This window comes from Guyanagaster necrorhizus, assembly GCF_019112545.1.
Source record: "Guyanagaster necrorhizus MCA 3950 unplaced genomic scaffold BT62scaffold_6, whole genome shotgun sequence".
Lineage (NCBI taxonomy): Eukaryota > Fungi > Basidiomycota > Agaricomycetes > Agaricales > Physalacriaceae > Guyanagaster > Guyanagaster necrorhizus.
The window spans coordinates 1,502,585-1,519,309 of NW_025064885.1; the positions used below are offsets into that span (position 1 = coordinate 1,502,585).

The window sequence follows — 16,725 nt, forward strand, 5'->3', positions numbered from 1 at the left end:
TATTTCTAGTCATTGTTTAATGCGAGGGCTCTCGTTGCAACCTCGGTGTCGACCCAGTTGTGGTCCATGCTCAGCCAATGCTCGGCCTGATTATAGCTGTTATCTTAATAGCCTATTCTCCGTGATGGTTGGGTTTTCTTGCTTAAAAAACTTGAGCGTGAACTTGTAACACATTCTAAGAACTTCCTATACGTAGAATCAACCTATTCGTAGAAGCCATCTAGGGAGAATGCAAGGATGCTGCCACAGGTTTTAGATAATGAGCAAAAAGGTAAGACAGCAACGTATGTACAGAAAGGTTCAAGTCATTTTTCACGAAACCCGCGTAATGAAGGGTATAAGTTGACGTTAGAAGTTAACTAGCAACCTACATTCAGAGATGATCAGAAAAAAAGGTAATTCATAAATATGAATGACAGACCTTCAAGCTAAGAGGTCCTATAACCATAATTCTGACCAAAATTGTTCGAAGCAGGCCCAATGGCAGGGACCTGCGACCTTGGAGGAGACATGCTACGGTTTTCAAAAGCTAGACTTCCCATATTATGCGCGACACCAAGGTGGTCATAAGTCGCGTTAGGCACCTCGGACCTGGTAGGTGCGTAACCCGCATAGGCGTACGCGTTGGCAGCTTGACCATAGCCTGCGTCGTAAAAACTATGGGGTGCAGACGGCATGTACATGCCATGTCCAGTGGAACTGCCATTTTCGCGTGTACCAGACGCAGAGCCTCCGATACTATGCCCACTTCTCTGATGGGTCAATTTCTCTTCCAAGTCATGATCATGATGATAAGTGCTCCCTTGGGGGTCGAACGAGATGGCCTCGTTGAGCAACTTATTCTCGCGCCTACGACGAAGCGTAAAGGTCACCACGAGAAGAATGAGAACCAAGCCTACGATTCCGCAGAGGGCGAAGACGAAGCCAGAGAGAGGTTTGTTCTGGAGAAAGGATTCCTGCGTCGTAGCCATTTGGGTACTGGCAGCGGACGAGCTCGAACCGGTCGCTGACTCTTCCGCGGTACTCACAAACGCTGTGACTGTGTGCTTGACACCGTCGGAGGTCGTCTCATACACGGATTCCGAGACGGAAGGCAACGAAGAGGCAATAGACTCGGAGCTGCTACTACTCAATGCCACTGAAGACGTTTCAGAAGTAGACACAGATGATGTGGAACTGGAAGATGATGACGACCTTGTCGACGAGCTGATCAGGATAATACGTAAACGCATTTTGATAGTACGAAAGTCGACTTTACTTACGAGTCACTCAAAGAAGACGAACTTGAAGTATCAGAAGCGCTTGAAACGGAACTTGTTCCAGACGCCGACGTGGATCTATAAAGACGATAAGAGGTATCGGGATGATGTACTCAAAAAATCACACTAACGAAGTCAGGATCACGCTTGAAACACCACTGGCCGCTGAACTGACCGCATCACCGATGTCGCCACTTTCATAGCTGTAAGTGTTGTCTTTTCGACGAAAAACCCCAGCACCTACATTACGCTGGTCGCACTAGACACTACTACAAGACAATCGTGTCAGCAACATCATTGATTATGAATGAGAATTGGACTCACTTCCGCTTAGGACCTGCCTCTGCGCAAGATTTTGTCCCTCCATACAAGTGGAGATTGGAGAAGAATCAAAAGAATGTGGGTTGGAGGTTGCCGAGGATTTAGATATTCCCAAGTACGAGGATGTTACCTCGGAAAATTTGAGTTGATGGCGGCCTTTACATTCGCATGCAGAGACGAAGGGAAAGGAAAAACCTAGCAAAATGGTATAAAAGAGAAAGGACGAATGCTCGAAGCCGGTCAGAACCAAGTTCTGGCTTTCAATTACATCATGATAGTCCCTAACAAGTCGTTATTTTTTAGCATAAAATATTGCCCCTGCTTCATCGGATCACCCCATTTTAGTACTCGGTCCCACAAATTGATGCATGTATGTTACATTTCAAAAGAAAGCAGTACTTTTATCGCTACAGCGCGAGAGATTGTACGAGACAACTACCTAAATTTTACTTCCGTCTATTGGAATCCATAGAAACTTACATCAACATGAGATTTAGCGATCATCACCATGGCAACTTGCCAAGCCAAGAGAAGCATATACAGCCCCCGACAGGCCAAACGGCGACTACAAAAATTGTCGACCCATTTTCTTAGCCAGAAAACCAGGGTCCAGGCCCGTATTGTTCACCCGCTCTTCGCTCCATCAGGTCACGAAGGGGACCAAGAAGTCTCGTAAAAGCGGGGGCATCCAATGCCGCCACTTTGAGCTTCGGAAGAAGACGATCACCGCGATGGATGGCGCAAACAGTAGCAGCTCGGGGAGCCATACGCAAAAGCGACAGTTCTATTCATAAAATCAGTAAAAGATCAAGAGAAAATAGGATATAGAAAACTTGCCTCCAAAGTAGTCACCTTTCTTGTAGTGTCCAACTTCAAATTCTCGGATTTCACCGTCCTCGCCCTCTTGGGTTTTTGTAACGACAGCTTCCCCTTCTTCGACGAAGAAGAATGTATCGCCCATCTCTCCCTGTCTGACGACAGCTTCCCCGTCCATGTAGATCCTGCTGACAAGGGCATCGGCGATTTTGCTTCGTTCCATAGAATCGAGCGAGGACAGCAGGGTCACGGTTGATAAGAAATGCTCGTACATCGTGCGCCGTCGATGAGCGGCAGTCAAAATAATGGTCCGGAACGTAATGCGATCCAGAGCCCAGAGCATAGATGCTTCAGTAGACACTACAGTCGCGGCACGGGGATGTCCATACATCAACGCCAACTCTCCAAAGGACGTCCCTGGTGTGCACTCTGAGACTTGTTTGCCAAACTCAGGGTGGTATCCCGGTTGAACGAATATATCCTCTGCGCGACGAATCCCCGCTGGAGGCAGTGGTTCAGGTTGTATGTAGCAGGTCAGCAAACCCGACTCGACGACGTAAAAGTAGTCACCGACGTCTCCTTGTCGTATGATCACTTCCCCCTTCTCAGTGGCCTTTTCCTGCATCGCACCAATCACTGCCGTAATCTGCTCCTCTTCCAGGTCGCGGAAAAGCAAATTACCTGTCATTGAAGCCCTGATGCGACGAAGCTGGTCGGAGGTCTTGGGGTAGACCGGGAGGGTTTCGTCTGCAGAGCCATCGAGGGGGATAGATTCTGCTGATACAGACGTGCGTCTTGCAAATATTGCAGAAGTTGGGGGTACGAGGAAGCTACCAGGAGTCGGGGGCGGGACTGGAGTATCGTCATACATTGGGAATGGTGGTGAAACCGACAAAGGCGAAGTAGGTGGCAGAACGCGCCCTTCCATCTGGATAGTTGGTGGTGCCATCGGGTTATTGGCTAGCAAGGCATTTCCTGGAACGTTGAGGGTACCAAATGGCCCTGGAGTGAGGCTGACGCTGTTCCTCAACGATGAGCGGTGTGGTGCTTGGGTGAAGGGAGACACTGATATCGGACCCGGCCCAGTACCAAAGGGCGTATCCATGTACATTTCGCTAGGTAAATCGCGAGAAAAAGCAGGTATTCGACGAGCAAGAACATCGCGAGTGCGCGACCTCTGCTCTTCGAGCCGCTGCTGGAACCAATTGGCGCAGAATTGCAGGGCATCCTTCGGCTGGACACGATTGGCGTCGCGAGTAAGGTCTGCAACGAGTGAGTCAAAGGTCGACATGAGTGGGAGTAAGGAAGGAAGGCGAGAATTCGCTGATATTTAAGAAGGACGGTCTAACAAGGGGATACATCTTTGCTCGATCGACGCAGAGTCAAAACGGCATTCAAAATCCCTTTGTCTGCCAAAAAGGCCTGTCGGTCTTCAAAATGGCTCTCTTTCTTTCCTTTCTTCCTGCGAATCGTTCCTTGATACCAACAGATGGGACATTGTTATAACATAAAATGTATCTAAGGAGTTCCATTGTTTTTTGTGCATGCGAGACACTGGGACAGCCTCAGGACTACCAAGCACCGTACGAAGGCGTACTACAGGACAAAGGGAAATAGAAAGGCAGTCGGAAAAAAAGATTAAACAATAAAGCTGGTAGAATAAGGCTCCGGGATCGATGATAAGGCAATGCAAACCAGACTGAAGATTTCAAGTTACTGGTAATTATTATAATTGTACATAGGCAGGCGTGTTGATCGATGAGCGACAGTGTTGATAACAAACGCGCTGAAGAAACAAAATACGGGAAGGTTGTTCGAACACAGGACTTGATTGATGGGGTCGCAGAGGTCATCGATGAAGACGAAACAACCTCTGACGCAACGACGCCAAATTATTTAACCAATCGATGGCCTCCCCCAAATATTACCGTAGCCGTTAGCGGTGATGGTGTGCAGTAATATCGATGTAAACACCGGGGCAGAAGGGAAAGAATTGCCGACTTTTATCTGGATTATCAACTGCGCAAAAGGGAACTTAAGGTTAGATAGTGAGGATCCCAATGGAAGAAGAGCTTTAAGGAGCATTGCAGGCCGAGTTCAATTTGGCCAATCTCACGTAGCACAGACCCTTTGAAAGTCCAGGTTCGAACCAGATAGCTGGCTTGATGGGCGAATAATCGAAGAGATTGCTACCGGATTTTCCGATCTACGTCCAGTGGAATGTCTGTGAGAAGAAAACAATAAAATATCCAAAGATGGCTGACACCAATACAGTTGGTATACATCGTCGAACACATGCATAACAAAGTGAGTCATCGACAACTGTCCGTCATCCCTTCATGATCTTTTTTTCTTAACCACCAAGAAATAGTACGCTGCCAGCGATACAAGTACAACTCCAACAACACTGATGCAAACTGCAATTGCGATTATTGCCCCCTTGCTCAACCTGTTGGAACCACATCCGTCCTTGATCGCAGCATCGCACGGCGCGCCTTGTGGTCGAACATATGCTCCTGCTTGTAGAGCTGTGAAGTACGGATCGTTTGTATCATTCAAAACATGCATCGCAGCGAGTGTCAGCATAGGTGCATTGTAGTCCAGGGCGATCTATATATTTACAGTGAGTGTATTTGTCAACACATACGAAAGAATCGTACCTCAGTTTGCACCCAATCACTACGCATGTCGTGAAAGGTATCTTTCTCATCCGGTCCTCCGACGACGGCGCCGTACAGCACGTATGCCTCTACCTCTGGCGAGTTGTCGATGTTAGTAATATCGTCTCCACCACTAGCCATGGCCGAATGAGGGTTTGAGGGGGAGTTGGGGTTTGAACCGACAACATATGGAACTACAGACAAAATTGACTGTCGTCGTCTTTCAAGGAAAGGAACATAACCTACCCGACATAGGATTCTTTCCGAGCGCATAATCTAGCTGTTTCTGTGCATAATTCTAGGAAGCCCATGAGACAATTGTTTCGAACACTGATGTGTCTTGATAGTACGCACCATATATGATGCCGTCTTCCCGGATGAAGAAGCCATGGGTGCATATCTAGTTAATAACATTGCCGCATTCAAAGCAGGGTTGAGGCTTGCTTCATCAGAATCTCCGGGATAGTACAGCAATCCACCTTAGTAACCAAAGTTGACTAAAATGAGTTTACACAATGAAACGGTCCTAACCTTTCGTTTCAACCGCCGGTCCGCCGTTATTTACTATCCTGTCAAAATAACGTTCGGCCTCCTCTTGCCACCTAGAGGGATTACTGTCGAGGGAAGAACCGGACTGAGCGATCTGAGCGAACAGAACAGCCAGCCCAGGGGTCTTTGAATCCCAGTTGAAGACGCCATCCTGCCCCGAAAGTCCAAATGAGGAATAATAGTTCTCTGCTTGTTGGTACAAAGTCGTTGAATTAGTTGCCCAAGCCAGGAACAATGCAGCTAGGGTCAATTCATCTTGATACGATGACGATGCATAGCTTTCAGTGACGGAGGGGACAGACGTTTGATAGAGAGCTTGGCCACCAGACGCATTGACAGCAAAGGTAAACAAGCTCTGTGCATGATTGAGGAGGATTTCCGAATAGGTGGTGTCGGTCAAAGCCGCAGGGGACTGGTAAACCCCACCGAAACCGCGGTTGGCATAAAGATTGGAACACGCAGAGAAGACTGCAGAGACACCCGCAGCAACGTCAGTCCCAGGGGAGGTATCGTTGATTTGGAACGAAGGCCGCGGTGTTGGTATGTCTTCGTCGCCGCCCCAATAATTATTATCGACACTGCCTGCAATGAAAATTTATTGAGCACTGCAAAGGTGAAGAAAAGTGACAACTCAAACCATTAGCAACCTGCACATATAAAGTATTGTCCAAGGGATGCGCCTGTGGGAAAACATCATTATGGAGTGAATTACTAAGTGTGGAGAGGCTTACTTTGATAAGCCAGTCCAAACCCCAACGTAGCATAGAGTCCAGATAAGCCGTTTGGTTAGAATCATCGTAACCTTGGGTTTGGGAATCAGCACTCGAAGCGAGGAGAATGGGTCCACCAACCTTTTCCGAAATCCGTAGCGCCCCAGCAGATTGACGTGATCGTAAAGGACTATCTATGCGCATGAGCCTGCGGGGTTAGGACATGGATGAATTTCACGTACTAGCGGAAATGTGGATTTTATGTAGTCTATGGATGGCAATGACCGTGAGCGTCAGCCATGGTAGCAATTCAGTGATAATACTCACCCCCAGCGTCATAATATCCACCTATTGAAATTATGTTAGAGAGAAAAAACGATACAATAATATAAAAGAACCAGTTAAATCAATATTGACGTCAGATCCATCCTGTAAAGCGCTGTCATTTCGCCATCCCACACGATTGTCCGAAGGTAATCGCCCACTTCTCTGAGCCTCATAAAAGTAAATTAGATTTCCCAGCAATGTACTCCATTGTGGGTTTGGGGTTCCTGATGAAGGGATGGTCCCGTTGGAGGCAGCAGGAGGTATAACTGGCGGATTCGGGAGGGATAATTGTCCAACGACGGTACTAAACAGAGAGCTCGCAAGAACAGTAAAGAGTCCGTGCATTTCCCAATGTTCTACGTGAGAAACAGTGAGGATAGAAGAAAGGCGAAAAGAGAGACAGGGGATGTTCAGGTCCTGGACAACATAATAAGGGAGTGAGTGAATCGCGTTTCATCCCATTACGTCAGGACTTGGTTCATTTACCCCGGACCGATGATCCGACACAGGACGACTTCAAGAACACATACTGCTCGAAATGGCCGACTGAGTCAATTTCCAGCCGCATTCTCTGTAATGAATTATATCTCACTCAACATTTCTTTCAGTTATCCATTTTCACTCTATTCCAGAAACTGGCGGAGTGAAAGTCTATGGTCGATCCGTGGCACTGCCAGGGAAGTGGAACCTTGATCGTTGGGAGAAACACTTTACTCATTCCAAATCATCTCCGACATTCAAGAAAACTTGATTCACACAGATTTATCAGCGTTCCTGAAGCTGAGTTAGTCCTTCGATAAATTGTTCTTTTCAAGAAACAGAGTACTTGAGGCTACAAAACAGCAAAACCGATGTGATATCATATCTCTTGATTTTTGCCTCTTCGAGACCTTCTGGATTTCCCAGGGGAAAGCAGTCATCTTTATTTTATGTAACAATACTATGTCGAAGCTGGAATTTATTTAAACTTTAGTCATTTCCGGGCCACACAAGGAATTGGAAAGTTGGATTAGGAGCGTGCCAATCGGCGGCAATGGGTTTCGACCGTCAGCGAGCGACGAGCCATACACTATTACCGCCTCGACACTTTGTATATCAAGTAGGCTGTGGGCCGTTCACCTCACCTACGCTCTGTACGTACTGAATACCAGGATGTTTTTGGTCAAGAGCCAGAATCCATGTGGGGGGTTATGCGGAGCGGTGAAAATTCTGACAAAGGTAAATGCATCCTATTGAGTACCATTTATTCCGGTATGTCTATGTACTATCTGCAGACTCGGTGGCTGGCAGACGTCCTTGACGAAAAACTACCAGACCTAATAATGGCCCGTTAGGTCAACACATTACACCGTTGCCAGTGCTTTGATTCTCTGCACATCCACGTCCCTCAAATTTTACGCCAAGGTAACATTGATGAGACGACTTGACAAAGAGGCCGAGGCACGGTTTAAGCAGTGGAGTTGTTCCTGGTACCAGTGAGAAATGTGCTTGTCGCCACTGCAAGAATCCAACGAGAACCGCTCACCGGATCGCTATTGCAGTCCTCTCCGGGGGAAAAAAGGCAAGCAAGGTCTGGATTGAAAAACGAATATATCACCATGATGAGAGGTTGTTTCGATTCCAGACACGAAAATTTGCTGATGGGAAAAGTCCCCAGATCAATCTCGCTTAACAATCGGTCAAGACCAGGATTATACAATACAAGCGCCAAGATATCCTTCTTGATAGCCTCTTGTAGATATTATTGGTTTATAGCAATATGGAGTGCTACGACGGACGGCGCTCAAGTGACCCCAGATAAATTGTAGTGCCCGCTGCAAATCTCGGCAAGATCCGAGATGAATGTGTTGGAAAAACCTTAGTCACGATCACCATGATCATGGGTGCGACGTAAACTTTCATACCGACTGTGAAGATCACCACGTTATCAAGGAATGCTGGCGATGAGGTGTTAAAATCCATGGCATCTTCTTCCACTTACCGTCTCATGTTGAAGCCCTCGCCGAAGACTTGCACATCATGCAGGTCAGTATCCATTTCCCGACCCTCGTACACTTCTCACCGTAGTGCCGTTGATGAACAGGGCTCGAAAAGTAGTGAGTGACCTTATTTGGCGGAATAGCGGCATTTTAAACTGCTCCGGAGCGCTGTGATGGTGTCTATCCAACTTGCGGGTCATGCTCGAAGGCGCGCAAGTCAGTCAATTGCGTCTACGTCGACCCCGTTCCCACGGCATCAAAAGGTGATCTCCTGCAGAAAGGAGCAGCTTGTGTACCGTGCCGGTAGGCACTTTGTTCCTTGGCTTTCACCCTTTGCTTAAGCGAATATATTTTGTAGACGCAAGAAGAAGGTAACTGGCGTGCCAACATATTCAAACAGCGAAGCCTGATCAACAGTCATTTAGAAATGCGACGCCAGCCGTCCCTTCTGCTCTACATGTCGAATTGCAAACAAGGAAGACGATTGTCAGTATGACGATGGCGTGCATCGGAGTATCAAGGCTGAACTCTATGATCGCATAAAGGAGCTTGAGGATCGTTTGCGAGTCTACGAATCCCAGGACAGGTGTGCTTCGGACTCTGGCTCTTCGTCTAGTCGGTCTAGCTCGGAAAGAGCTCTCGGAGAATCTATATTACCTACCAAGGACGAAACATCTACTACGCTATTTATCGAAGGATCTACCAATCAATCCGTCACTGGAACAACCCTCGATATAATCCCAGCATACGCAGATCTCCTAACAGGCGACACATTCAGCTTGATGGAGCCTATACCTAGAGAGAAAGGTGGGATGGAAGTGTTCCATATGTCTGATCTCTCTCCGATGTGCGCGGACAACATTTATCTTCGCGAACAAAAAATTGATCGTTCTAATACAGGCGCGAAATATTTTTTTCCCACAGAGCCCAGCTGGGAGTTTGCTTGTCAGACGAGAAGTTGTTCGCAGTCAGCCGTGGAGACCTATCAAATTCTGTTGTACATCCTGTTATGGTCCATGTCGCCCAGCTATGGGGCTCACTGGTACAGGTGCGTCAACGTCTGACCTATGCGCTTTCGCTGATCTTCTCCAGGAGGAATCGTCATATTTCAGAATGCTCACTGAATCCATGCAACTGCAAAGCGTGCTCGATTATCTAAATGACTCCCGAGAAATCCTCCCGCCTACAACATCCTTACAAGCACACGGAATTATATCTTTGTATTATTTCACCAAGGGTGACGTTTTCAAGGGCCGGGAATACCTACTCAAATCGGCCCATCTCCTGATGCGACATGACCTTCATCTAGTAAGGTCATCACACCCAACGTTAAGCAACGATACCATTACTATACCAGCTACGGAGGACGAGATCGGGGCTATATTGCAAGTATTTTACATGGACAAGGCGGCTCATGTCCAATTCCGCGTTCCTTGCCTCTTTCATCCAGAACTCGATTCGGAGCTGTACTTGTTGTCGGTGAGTCCATGTTCAATCACTGTGGTCTCTCATTCGCCTCAATCCATACAAGGAATTCCATGCCTCCATGCCGATTGATATCTTTGCCGTCTGTGCAAGGACGACTGCTGCAACATATATTCAAGAAGTCCAACAGCTAATTTGTCTTTGGGATGATGAGCAGTGCTGTGAGTGGACATAATAAAGTAAGTCTAACAAATATGAATGTGTTCCACAGGCTCGATACGTTCAAGCCGATGTTATACGAAGTATTGGGACCTTATGCGAAGGATACAGGTTCATCTATCTCGTGTCAAGCAGCGTATGTTGAATACAGGGCTCGATGTAGATCATCATTTTTCTCGAGCATTGAAGCTGGCGGAGATTGTCGACTTGACTGCCCTGACAGAGCTCCATCTTTTGCTAGCGTCGACGAATCTAGAATCTCGCCAGGCATGTTTTGACACAATGGCCCAGATGGCCAACTTCTTTGCAAACCTTGTGGATGAAGACTACGGTCGTCTGGACCCGATACTGACGGTAAGCAGACTGTTACATTGCATTTATTATATTCATCACTACATCCTTGACGTGATGTAGCTAGCACTAAGGGCCTGCATCAAAGTACTTCGGCAAGAGTTCAACATGTCCCCATCCCTAATCTCTGTAGAGGTAATCTATGAAATGCGCGCGGTCCTGCAGACCACAGCCATTAAATTGCAAAGAAAGCTACCGTTCATAGATGGTATGCCCCATTGTTCTTGTCTAACACTTGGTCTAACCCAAGTTCTTCGCAGTGTCCTTTGACTTGTAATTGACTTGTACATCGTCTTGTGTTTAATGTAGATTTCTGTAATTACCGTTACTGTTCATTTGGATTATTTTTATTCTCGAGTTATATCTGCGTGTTTGAATGCTTTAGAAAGTCCGTGCGCTGAGTCTTGTGAGATGAGATACAATCATCCGTAGGAATTTTGCTTGTCCTTTGCTTTTCAAGTAAGTATGTCAGCGTCTAATCGACTAATATCTGAGTCCGACGGTCGCGGTGAATTGCGCGCCGTGTCGCGATCATAACACGTGACATCAGAGACTGCCGGGAAAGGACCTCTCCACGTAGGCAGATAACACTTTCTCATACTTCCATGTCGCTGGTCGAGCTGCACGTCGAGCTACCCGCCTATGCTCACTCATTCACGGTCAACGTTGACAGTGGGTCCACAATCTTGGCAGTCAAAGAGCAGATCCAGGCAGTTTGTACAGGCCGACCTCGTGTTGATGGACAGAGACTCATTTGGCGAGGCCGAGCATTAGCTGACCACGAGAGGCTTGATGCCATTTGGACCGTGAGTCTGCTGTACTGCTGCTATTGTGATAGTTGCCTCGAACTTTGAATTAGTCCCCTGATGAATCACGTATCGTTCATCTGGCGGTTCATCCTACGGCTTGGTCAGATTCGCCCCCACTGGTCCCAAGAACAGAATCTTCAATTTCCCCTGCTTCGCTCGCATCGTCTTCAGTTGGCCAGCTTCTTCGTTCAGTATCAGAAGCTCAATCGTGGACTCTTCCTTCACGGTCGTCGTCACTGGGATATGTGATCTTCCAGCACCGCAATGCGCTGCTCGCACTTATGCAGTGTGATGTCGTTCGAATGTCACATCCAACCACGCCGCGGAGGGAGGCTGTGAGATATCTTGCTAGTCAAGGCTGGTCGTGGCCACCTATCTTTGACGCAGACTATCCCCCTCGTACTTCTGGTGGCGTGAGGTACAAGCCAGTTATCCGAGAGTGCGTATCAGTGGCTGTTCTCGTTTCCGGCGTCTTATTGATTGTCCTTTCTAGAGGGAAGAATTACTTGAGCTTGGAGGATTCATCGCAAGTCCCTACTGCGACACAGCAGCATGCGCTTAAAGTTCTGTCTTATACGCTCTCCATCCTGAAATCAGATGCCATCCCCGTGCCAACACGCACCGTTTCTCAGACAACGCAGCATGATACCATTCCTCCCCAAGTTACTGCGCTTCTACAGCAACTTAGGCTTCTGAATGGTACTATTCAGAACCCTCAGAATGTCGTCTTAAATGATGTACCCGTGGGTAACCAGATGCCAGCACCTCCAGAACTTCCCCAACTTCAAATACGCCCTTTCTTACTGCCCCTCACATTCCTTTTACTGCGAACACTGTTATTGCTTTACTTTTTTGCACCTGCGCGGAAGCCGTTCATTGGCATTTTGATAATGGGATGGGCCCTCTATGAAATATGGACTCGACATGGTTTTAACAGATGGATTGCCCCTGTGGCTGAAGATCAACGGCCCGCAGCTGGAGATGCAGCACCTGCTGATAACCAGGTTAATCGTCCACCTGCAGCGGTTGTCGCTCCAGGTGCTGCTGCTGCTGAGGTCGGAAGAGTAGACGGAGCACAAGTACCCTCTATGGGAGTATTGGATACCCTCGCCAATCTAAACATACCAAATGAGGAACGTATGCTTGAGGGAACAGTAACAGAGCCTCCTACGTTTGGTCAGAAATGCATGACGTTCATGATGCTGCTGGTGACGACAGTTCACCCCGCAGTTTGGGATAGACGAAGAGCTGTTCTACGCCGGCGAGAAGGGCGAATACGGACGGAAGCCAATGCGATGGAGGTACGGGGTGACGGTGAAGATACGGAAGAAAATCGACGTAGAGAGCAGCGACGCGAAGAACTCGCTGCTCAACATGCGCGTCGACCTGGATGGGTGCGGCAATATGTACGACGCGTCGTTGCGAACGACTGGGTGGATGATGATTAATGATATCGATGGTATCTAGAAATTTGTACGATAAACTGAGTGGATGGGTCATTGCATGTTGAAACGGTAGACAAAGCCCTGCCAAGCTACACCCAGACTCTGCATACTTATGAGCTTGCATTTCTGTCATTATGTCTACATGAATAGCAGAAGGTATAATTTGTACACTACTATATAAGCAAGGACACAGATCACTATTTTATAATCTCGACAATAGTTGTATCAGTTGTATGGCTCTCAGTACACCTAGAAAACGGCTCAGTCAAAAGAAGACCGACATGGAAGTAATGTCATACCTCGAGTACATATCGCTCCTCTTCCTTGAGACTTTCAAGATATTCCCCGGCAGACGCAGCATCTTGACCCTTGTATTTCACGAGTGCGTTAACAAGGGCTTCATACACGTCAGGCACGGGCCATGTAGGCCCACAAAGATAAAAAACACCCTTCTGGTCTTGAATCATGGTAGCCAACGCTTCCGAATCTTCGAGCATCTTGTGCTGGATGTAGACCTTCTTGGGACCATCCCTAGAGAACGCCAGGCCGGCGCGAGTGATGACACCATCGAGTATGAAGGATTCAATCTCTTCTCCGTACAAATACTCTGCTGACTGATACCGAGATCCGAAGTAGTAGTAGACAGGTCCGACTTTTTGGCCTTGCTGAAGGAGCCAAGCGCGGTGCTGTAGGAAGGCTCGGAAGGGGGCGGCTCCCGTGCCTAGACCGGCGAGAATGAGTGGTTGCATATTGTCCGGCGGTAGCTACGGAAAGAGTCAGTTAGAAACAAGGCAGTCAAGTTTATGTACGACGCACCTTCATGACACTGGGCTTGATGGACACGGTGACTTTTTGGCCAATCTTGAGACCAGCTAGATACCGTGTACACTGACCGTAGCGAAGAGAGCCTGGATTCAAGGGCCATCAGCGGACAGTACTTTTACGGCGAAACAGTTGACACTCACCATTCGGTGCCAGCCAATCCACAGCTACGACGAGTAGATCAACGCGGTCCCCCGCGACACTCTGAGCGCTGGCAATACTATAATGCCTTGGCTTAATATCGCCCACAAGTTCACACAAGCGCTCGATGCCAGGCTTGGCACTGGGGTACGTTCTCAGCACATCTGAAAAGGTAACGGTATCCTTCTCCGACAATTTCTTGAAAGTCGAGGAGCCTTCTGCTGACCCGATGAAGAGAAGAGCATGTCTGTCGACGGATGAGGTGGTGAAAGGCGCGAGATCAGTGTAGAACGACTTTGGTGGACGGCCGAAAAGATCGATCTGCTGTTGCAGCGCTTGAAAGACGGTGCGTGTGTGCATGTTATCTTCACCAGCTACCACGGGAATAGTGACAAGACGATTAGGGTCGACATCATACCACTCGCAGAAATCAAGGACCTCCTGTGCATCGTTCCAACCATGCACACCTAGTGCTTCACCAATCTGATACTTAAGCCCGGTACCTGAAGTATCGAATTCGAGATGGAAGACATTGCGATCGTACTCCAGAGGTGTAAGTCGGCGATTGACTACGCACGTAACAAGGAAAGTATCATCGGGAATTTCTGGGCGGAGAGAGGCTTCGGGGGCCAGTCCGGAAGGGGTGAACGCGTCATGGAACAAGAGGTGCTTCGCCGCATCATGCCAGGTACCCACATACGCATGAGTGACCACTGAATCACCGTCATCACTTTCAACGAGGACTGCATTAAACTCAATCTCCTTCTGCGGTGCGCCTGAAGTGGCATCCTCGTTGGAGACTGCGGGAGTCTCAACATCGACCAAGCCCGACCAAGCAGCAGAGTTCACCGCTTCGAGTGAAGCACCCTGTACAACACTCTCAAAGGCACTTTTTGCGACAGTAGCTACAAGTTCTTCCCGTGCAGCACCTCCTAGATACAGCCTAAGGAAAGCGAGGGTGACAAGGACGTTTTCAATGGTGTCGGTGTTAGAGGCGTCAACAAGTTGAGAGGCGATACCCGCAGCATCCAGGGTGTAAAGATGCACGCCTTTCTGAGCCACGGACGCGATTGACTCCGAAGGCAAATTAGCCAACAGTTCTGCAGGCGACGAGGACGTGATGACAAGGATCACAGAGCCGGGTTTAGCATATTTGACAAGGGAATGGGATTTGAGGAGGCTTGGTTCCAATATACCAAGGAAATCAACTTCGTCCTTCTCGAGAGGAAGGGCGATGGGAATGGGGAGGAAAGGCGTCACACTCTTCTTGGGCGAAAGAACCATACGGTTAATCGTAATGCCCCCAGACTTGGAGAATGCATCGTGGTCCGTAAGGAGACGCGCTGATACGCCTTTGTTGGACAGGAAAACTTCCTCCAGGACATGCGAAAAGGATGTCAATGCAGAATTGGGAGTGCTGAAGAGGAACAACTTCTTGGCGGAGAAGGGCAATAAAGCTGACACATTTTTGACAGACGCAGGAACTAGTTTCGAGAGGAAGCGGGTGAACGCGTCTTCTTTCAAAACATACGACTGAGTCAGGGCGGGAGTAACGGGATGTCCGTGAACGGCGGACACAGCCTCATAGTGGAGCAGTGCGCCGAAGACATCAGCGTACAAAAAGCCCTGCGTCAAAGTGGTCGGCACGTCATCCAAAACATGAATGATACGTGCTGTCTTTGGCAAGACGTCCCGGAGACTGTCCTCATCCCAGGGTCTCAATACATTCACAGAAATAACCCCAAAGCCTGTAGATCGGCTGGCAATGGCTTTGGCAGCTAATGCTAACGGGCCATTTAGAAGAATAACGACGGTCTCTGCCTCCGAGTCGCCAGTATAGTCGAAAAAGCAATATCCGGCTTGAGCCAGGATACGTGCCACTGAACTATTCTCTTTAACAAGGAAGGGGGACAGGGGAGAGACAGAGTGGCCTATCTCGCGGGCAGCTCCATAGTGGTCGAAGATGTGTACAACATGATGGCAGGTGAGCTGATAGGATATATGCGCAAAGTCAGCAGCTTCCTGAGGGGTCGCGGAGAGAAGAATGACGAGGCTGCTTGGAAGAATGGGTAAGGAAGTAGCAAGGGGGGCGAGAGACGGTGAAATCGACAGGGCATCGTCGGCGAAAAGAAGGTTGGGGACTTGCAGGACTAATCTGCTAGTTGGGCCTGCCTCCGGGAGGTAGGATAGGGAAGAAGCCATCAATGAAAGGCCTTTAGTCGATGTATATGCAGTGATAACACCATCCTGGCTGGTACCCTCCGACAAACGGCCGACAAGCGTCAATCCAGCACCAGTCCTCGTCTGCAAGTCCACGACGGGAGCTGACACCTTGCCAGACCTCACCCAGGACTTGGTTAGCGTGCCAAAGCCGGTCTGCTCTGCTAAATCATACACAAAAATCGTTGAGCTGATCTGCGGCCTCGAGGCAATATATTCTATTAGGTGGGATGCCGGTATTCGGGGATTGAAGAAAAGGGGTTCGAGCCCATTTGCTTTTAGCTTGGGTGAGGCTGCCGTGGACAATGTCTTCGTCGATGAGAGTGGGGTCGAGGAGCCAGACATCATGTCGCTGGATAGAATCTATTCATTCCGTTCTGAAAAAAGCGTATAGTCATTGCTCGTAAATGAGCAATCTCTGCGCAAAATCACGTCTTTCATTTCAAATCAGTCCCGGCCCTAGCCGGCCCGACCTCACTTGGGCGTTCCAACGCATTTACAATTCTACACAAAGTCGCGCACAGAAATCCATCGAGCTCGCTATTACTTGTTGGCGGCCTGCGCAAGTTTGGCATATCAGAATTCGGTTGATATTTAGAACACATACATCATCATCACAAATGATGGATCCAGCCTGTTGACTTCTCTTCTCAAATGATAACTTAGCCACTT

The 16,725-nt window shown here is 48.3% G+C and overlaps 6 protein-coding genes across 6 annotated transcripts; 2 read left to right on the plus strand and 4 right to left on the minus strand.

Annotated features, from left to right (window-relative positions):
* Positions 1 to 232: 232 nt before the first annotated feature.
* On the minus strand, positions 233 to 1,864 carry BT62DRAFT_679172 (uncharacterized protein). Its single transcript, XM_043181843.1, has 6 exons — positions 1,584 to 1,864; positions 1,504 to 1,525; positions 1,391 to 1,453; positions 1,263 to 1,337; positions 422 to 1,206; positions 233 to 367 (listed from the first exon to the last, which is right to left on the minus strand). The coding sequence occupies exons 1-5, from the start codon at positions 1,624 to 1,626 to the stop codon at positions 429 to 431; spliced, it is 981 nt and encodes a 326-aa protein (XP_043042849.1). The 5' UTR covers positions 1,627 to 1,864; the 3' UTR covers positions 233 to 367; positions 422 to 428.
* A 79-nt stretch (positions 1,865 to 1,943) lies between these two features.
* Positions 1,944 to 3,788, minus strand: BT62DRAFT_945553 (camp-dependent protein kinase regulatory subunit). The gene is made up of 2 exons (XM_043187951.1): positions 2,418 to 3,788; positions 1,944 to 2,364 (listed from the first exon to the last, which is right to left on the minus strand). Exons 1-2 carry the CDS (start codon positions 3,685 to 3,687, stop codon positions 2,171 to 2,173), a joined length of 1,464 nt encoding a protein of 487 aa, XP_043042850.1. The 5' UTR covers positions 3,688 to 3,788; the 3' UTR covers positions 1,944 to 2,170.
* An 830-nt stretch (positions 3,789 to 4,618) lies between these two features.
* Positions 4,619 to 6,987, minus strand: BT62DRAFT_964485 (glycoside hydrolase family 9 protein; the record flags this gene model as incomplete). Its single annotated transcript, XM_043188732.1, has 11 exons — positions 4,619 to 5,006; positions 5,057 to 5,250; positions 5,303 to 5,354; positions 5,411 to 5,535; positions 5,588 to 6,187; positions 6,243 to 6,285; positions 6,337 to 6,407; positions 6,457 to 6,505; positions 6,558 to 6,583; positions 6,643 to 6,663; positions 6,714 to 6,987. The coding sequence occupies 11 exons, from the start codon at positions 6,985 to 6,987 to the stop codon at positions 4,734 to 4,736; spliced, it is 1,728 nt and encodes a 575-aa protein (XP_043042851.1). The 3' UTR covers positions 4,619 to 4,733.
* Positions 6,988 to 8,507: 1,520 nt separating this feature from the next.
* Positions 8,508 to 10,994, plus strand: BT62DRAFT_929321 (uncharacterized protein). Its single transcript, XM_043185695.1, has 11 exons — positions 8,508 to 8,667; positions 8,726 to 8,738; positions 8,788 to 8,924; positions 8,980 to 8,992; positions 9,047 to 9,468; positions 9,522 to 9,669; positions 9,714 to 10,100; positions 10,153 to 10,267; positions 10,318 to 10,619; positions 10,680 to 10,824; positions 10,877 to 10,994. Exons 1-11 carry the CDS (start codon positions 8,603 to 8,605, stop codon positions 10,891 to 10,893), a joined length of 1,764 nt encoding a protein of 587 aa, XP_043042852.1. The 5' UTR covers positions 8,508 to 8,602; the 3' UTR covers positions 10,894 to 10,994.
* A 183-nt stretch (positions 10,995 to 11,177) lies between these two features.
* Positions 11,178 to 13,212, plus strand: BT62DRAFT_1073832 (uncharacterized protein). The gene is made up of 4 exons (XM_043178971.1): positions 11,178 to 11,422; positions 11,476 to 11,864; positions 11,919 to 13,119; positions 13,170 to 13,212. The coding sequence occupies exons 1-3, from the start codon at positions 11,222 to 11,224 to the stop codon at positions 12,871 to 12,873; spliced, it is 1,545 nt and encodes a 514-aa protein (XP_043042853.1). The 5' UTR covers positions 11,178 to 11,221; the 3' UTR covers positions 12,874 to 13,119; positions 13,170 to 13,212.
* Positions 12,893 to 16,721, minus strand: BT62DRAFT_945559 (uncharacterized protein). Its single transcript, XM_043187952.1, has 4 exons — positions 13,836 to 16,721; positions 13,687 to 13,778; positions 13,170 to 13,634; positions 12,893 to 13,119 (listed from the first exon to the last, which is right to left on the minus strand). Exons 1-4 carry the CDS (start codon positions 16,399 to 16,401, stop codon positions 13,111 to 13,113), a joined length of 3,132 nt encoding a protein of 1,043 aa, XP_043042854.1. The 5' UTR covers positions 16,402 to 16,721; the 3' UTR covers positions 12,893 to 13,110.
* Positions 16,722 to 16,725: the final 4 nt, after the last annotated feature.

Bases quoted from the DNA above. Each gene is read 5' to 3' on its own strand.
- BT62DRAFT_679172 (XM_043181843.1), bottom strand. From the start codon at position 1,626: ATGGAGGGACAAAATCTTGCGCAGAGGCAGGTCCTAAGCGGAA. The intron at 1,454-1,503 runs GTAGGTGCTGGG...CAGCTATGAAAG, and splicing joins TCTAGTGCGACCAGCGTAAT to TGGCGACATCGGTGATGCGG. The intron at 1,338-1,390 runs GTTAGTGTGATT...TCGTCTTTATAG, and splicing joins TCAAGCGTGATCCTGACTTC to ATCCACGTCGGCGTCTGGAA.
- BT62DRAFT_945553 (XM_043187951.1), bottom strand. From the start codon at position 3,687: ATGTCGACCTTTGACTCACTCGTTGCAGACCTTACTCGCGACGCCAAT. The intron at 2,365-2,417 runs GCAAGTTTTCTA...TTTTATGAATAG, and splicing joins GAAAGGTGACTACTTTGGAG to AACTGTCGCTTTTGCGTATG.
- BT62DRAFT_1073832 (XM_043178971.1), top strand. From the start codon at position 11,222: ATGTCGCTGGTCGAGCTGCACGTCGAGCTACCCGCCTATGCTCACTCA. The intron at 11,423-11,475 runs GTGAGTCTGCTG...ACTTTGAATTAG, and splicing joins GGCTTGATGCCATTTGGACC to TCCCCTGATGAATCACGTAT. The intron at 11,865-11,918 runs GTGCGTATCAGT...TGTCCTTTCTAG, and splicing joins TACAAGCCAGTTATCCGAGA to AGGGAAGAATTACTTGAGCT.
- BT62DRAFT_945559 (XM_043187952.1), bottom strand. From the start codon at position 16,401: ATGATGTCTGGCTCCTCGACCCCACTCTCATCGACGAAGACATTGTCC. The intron at 13,779-13,835 runs GTGAGTGTCAAC...CCTTGAATCCAG, and splicing joins GGATTGGCTGGCACCGAATG to GCTCTCTTCGCTACGGTCAG. The intron at 13,635-13,686 runs GTGCGTCGTACA...CTCTTTCCGTAG, and splicing joins TCAAGCCCAGTGTCATGAAG to CTACCGCCGGACAATATGCA.
- BT62DRAFT_929321 (XM_043185695.1), top strand. From the start codon at position 8,603: ATGGCATCTTCTTCCACTTACCGTCTCATGTTGAAGCCCTCGCCGAAG. The intron at 9,469-9,521 runs GTGCGCGGACAA...GTTCTAATACAG, and splicing joins ATGTCTGATCTCTCTCCGAT to GCGCGAAATATTTTTTTCCC. The intron at 10,268-10,317 runs GTGAGTGGACAT...TGTGTTCCACAG, and splicing joins TTGGGATGATGAGCAGTGCT to GCTCGATACGTTCAAGCCGA.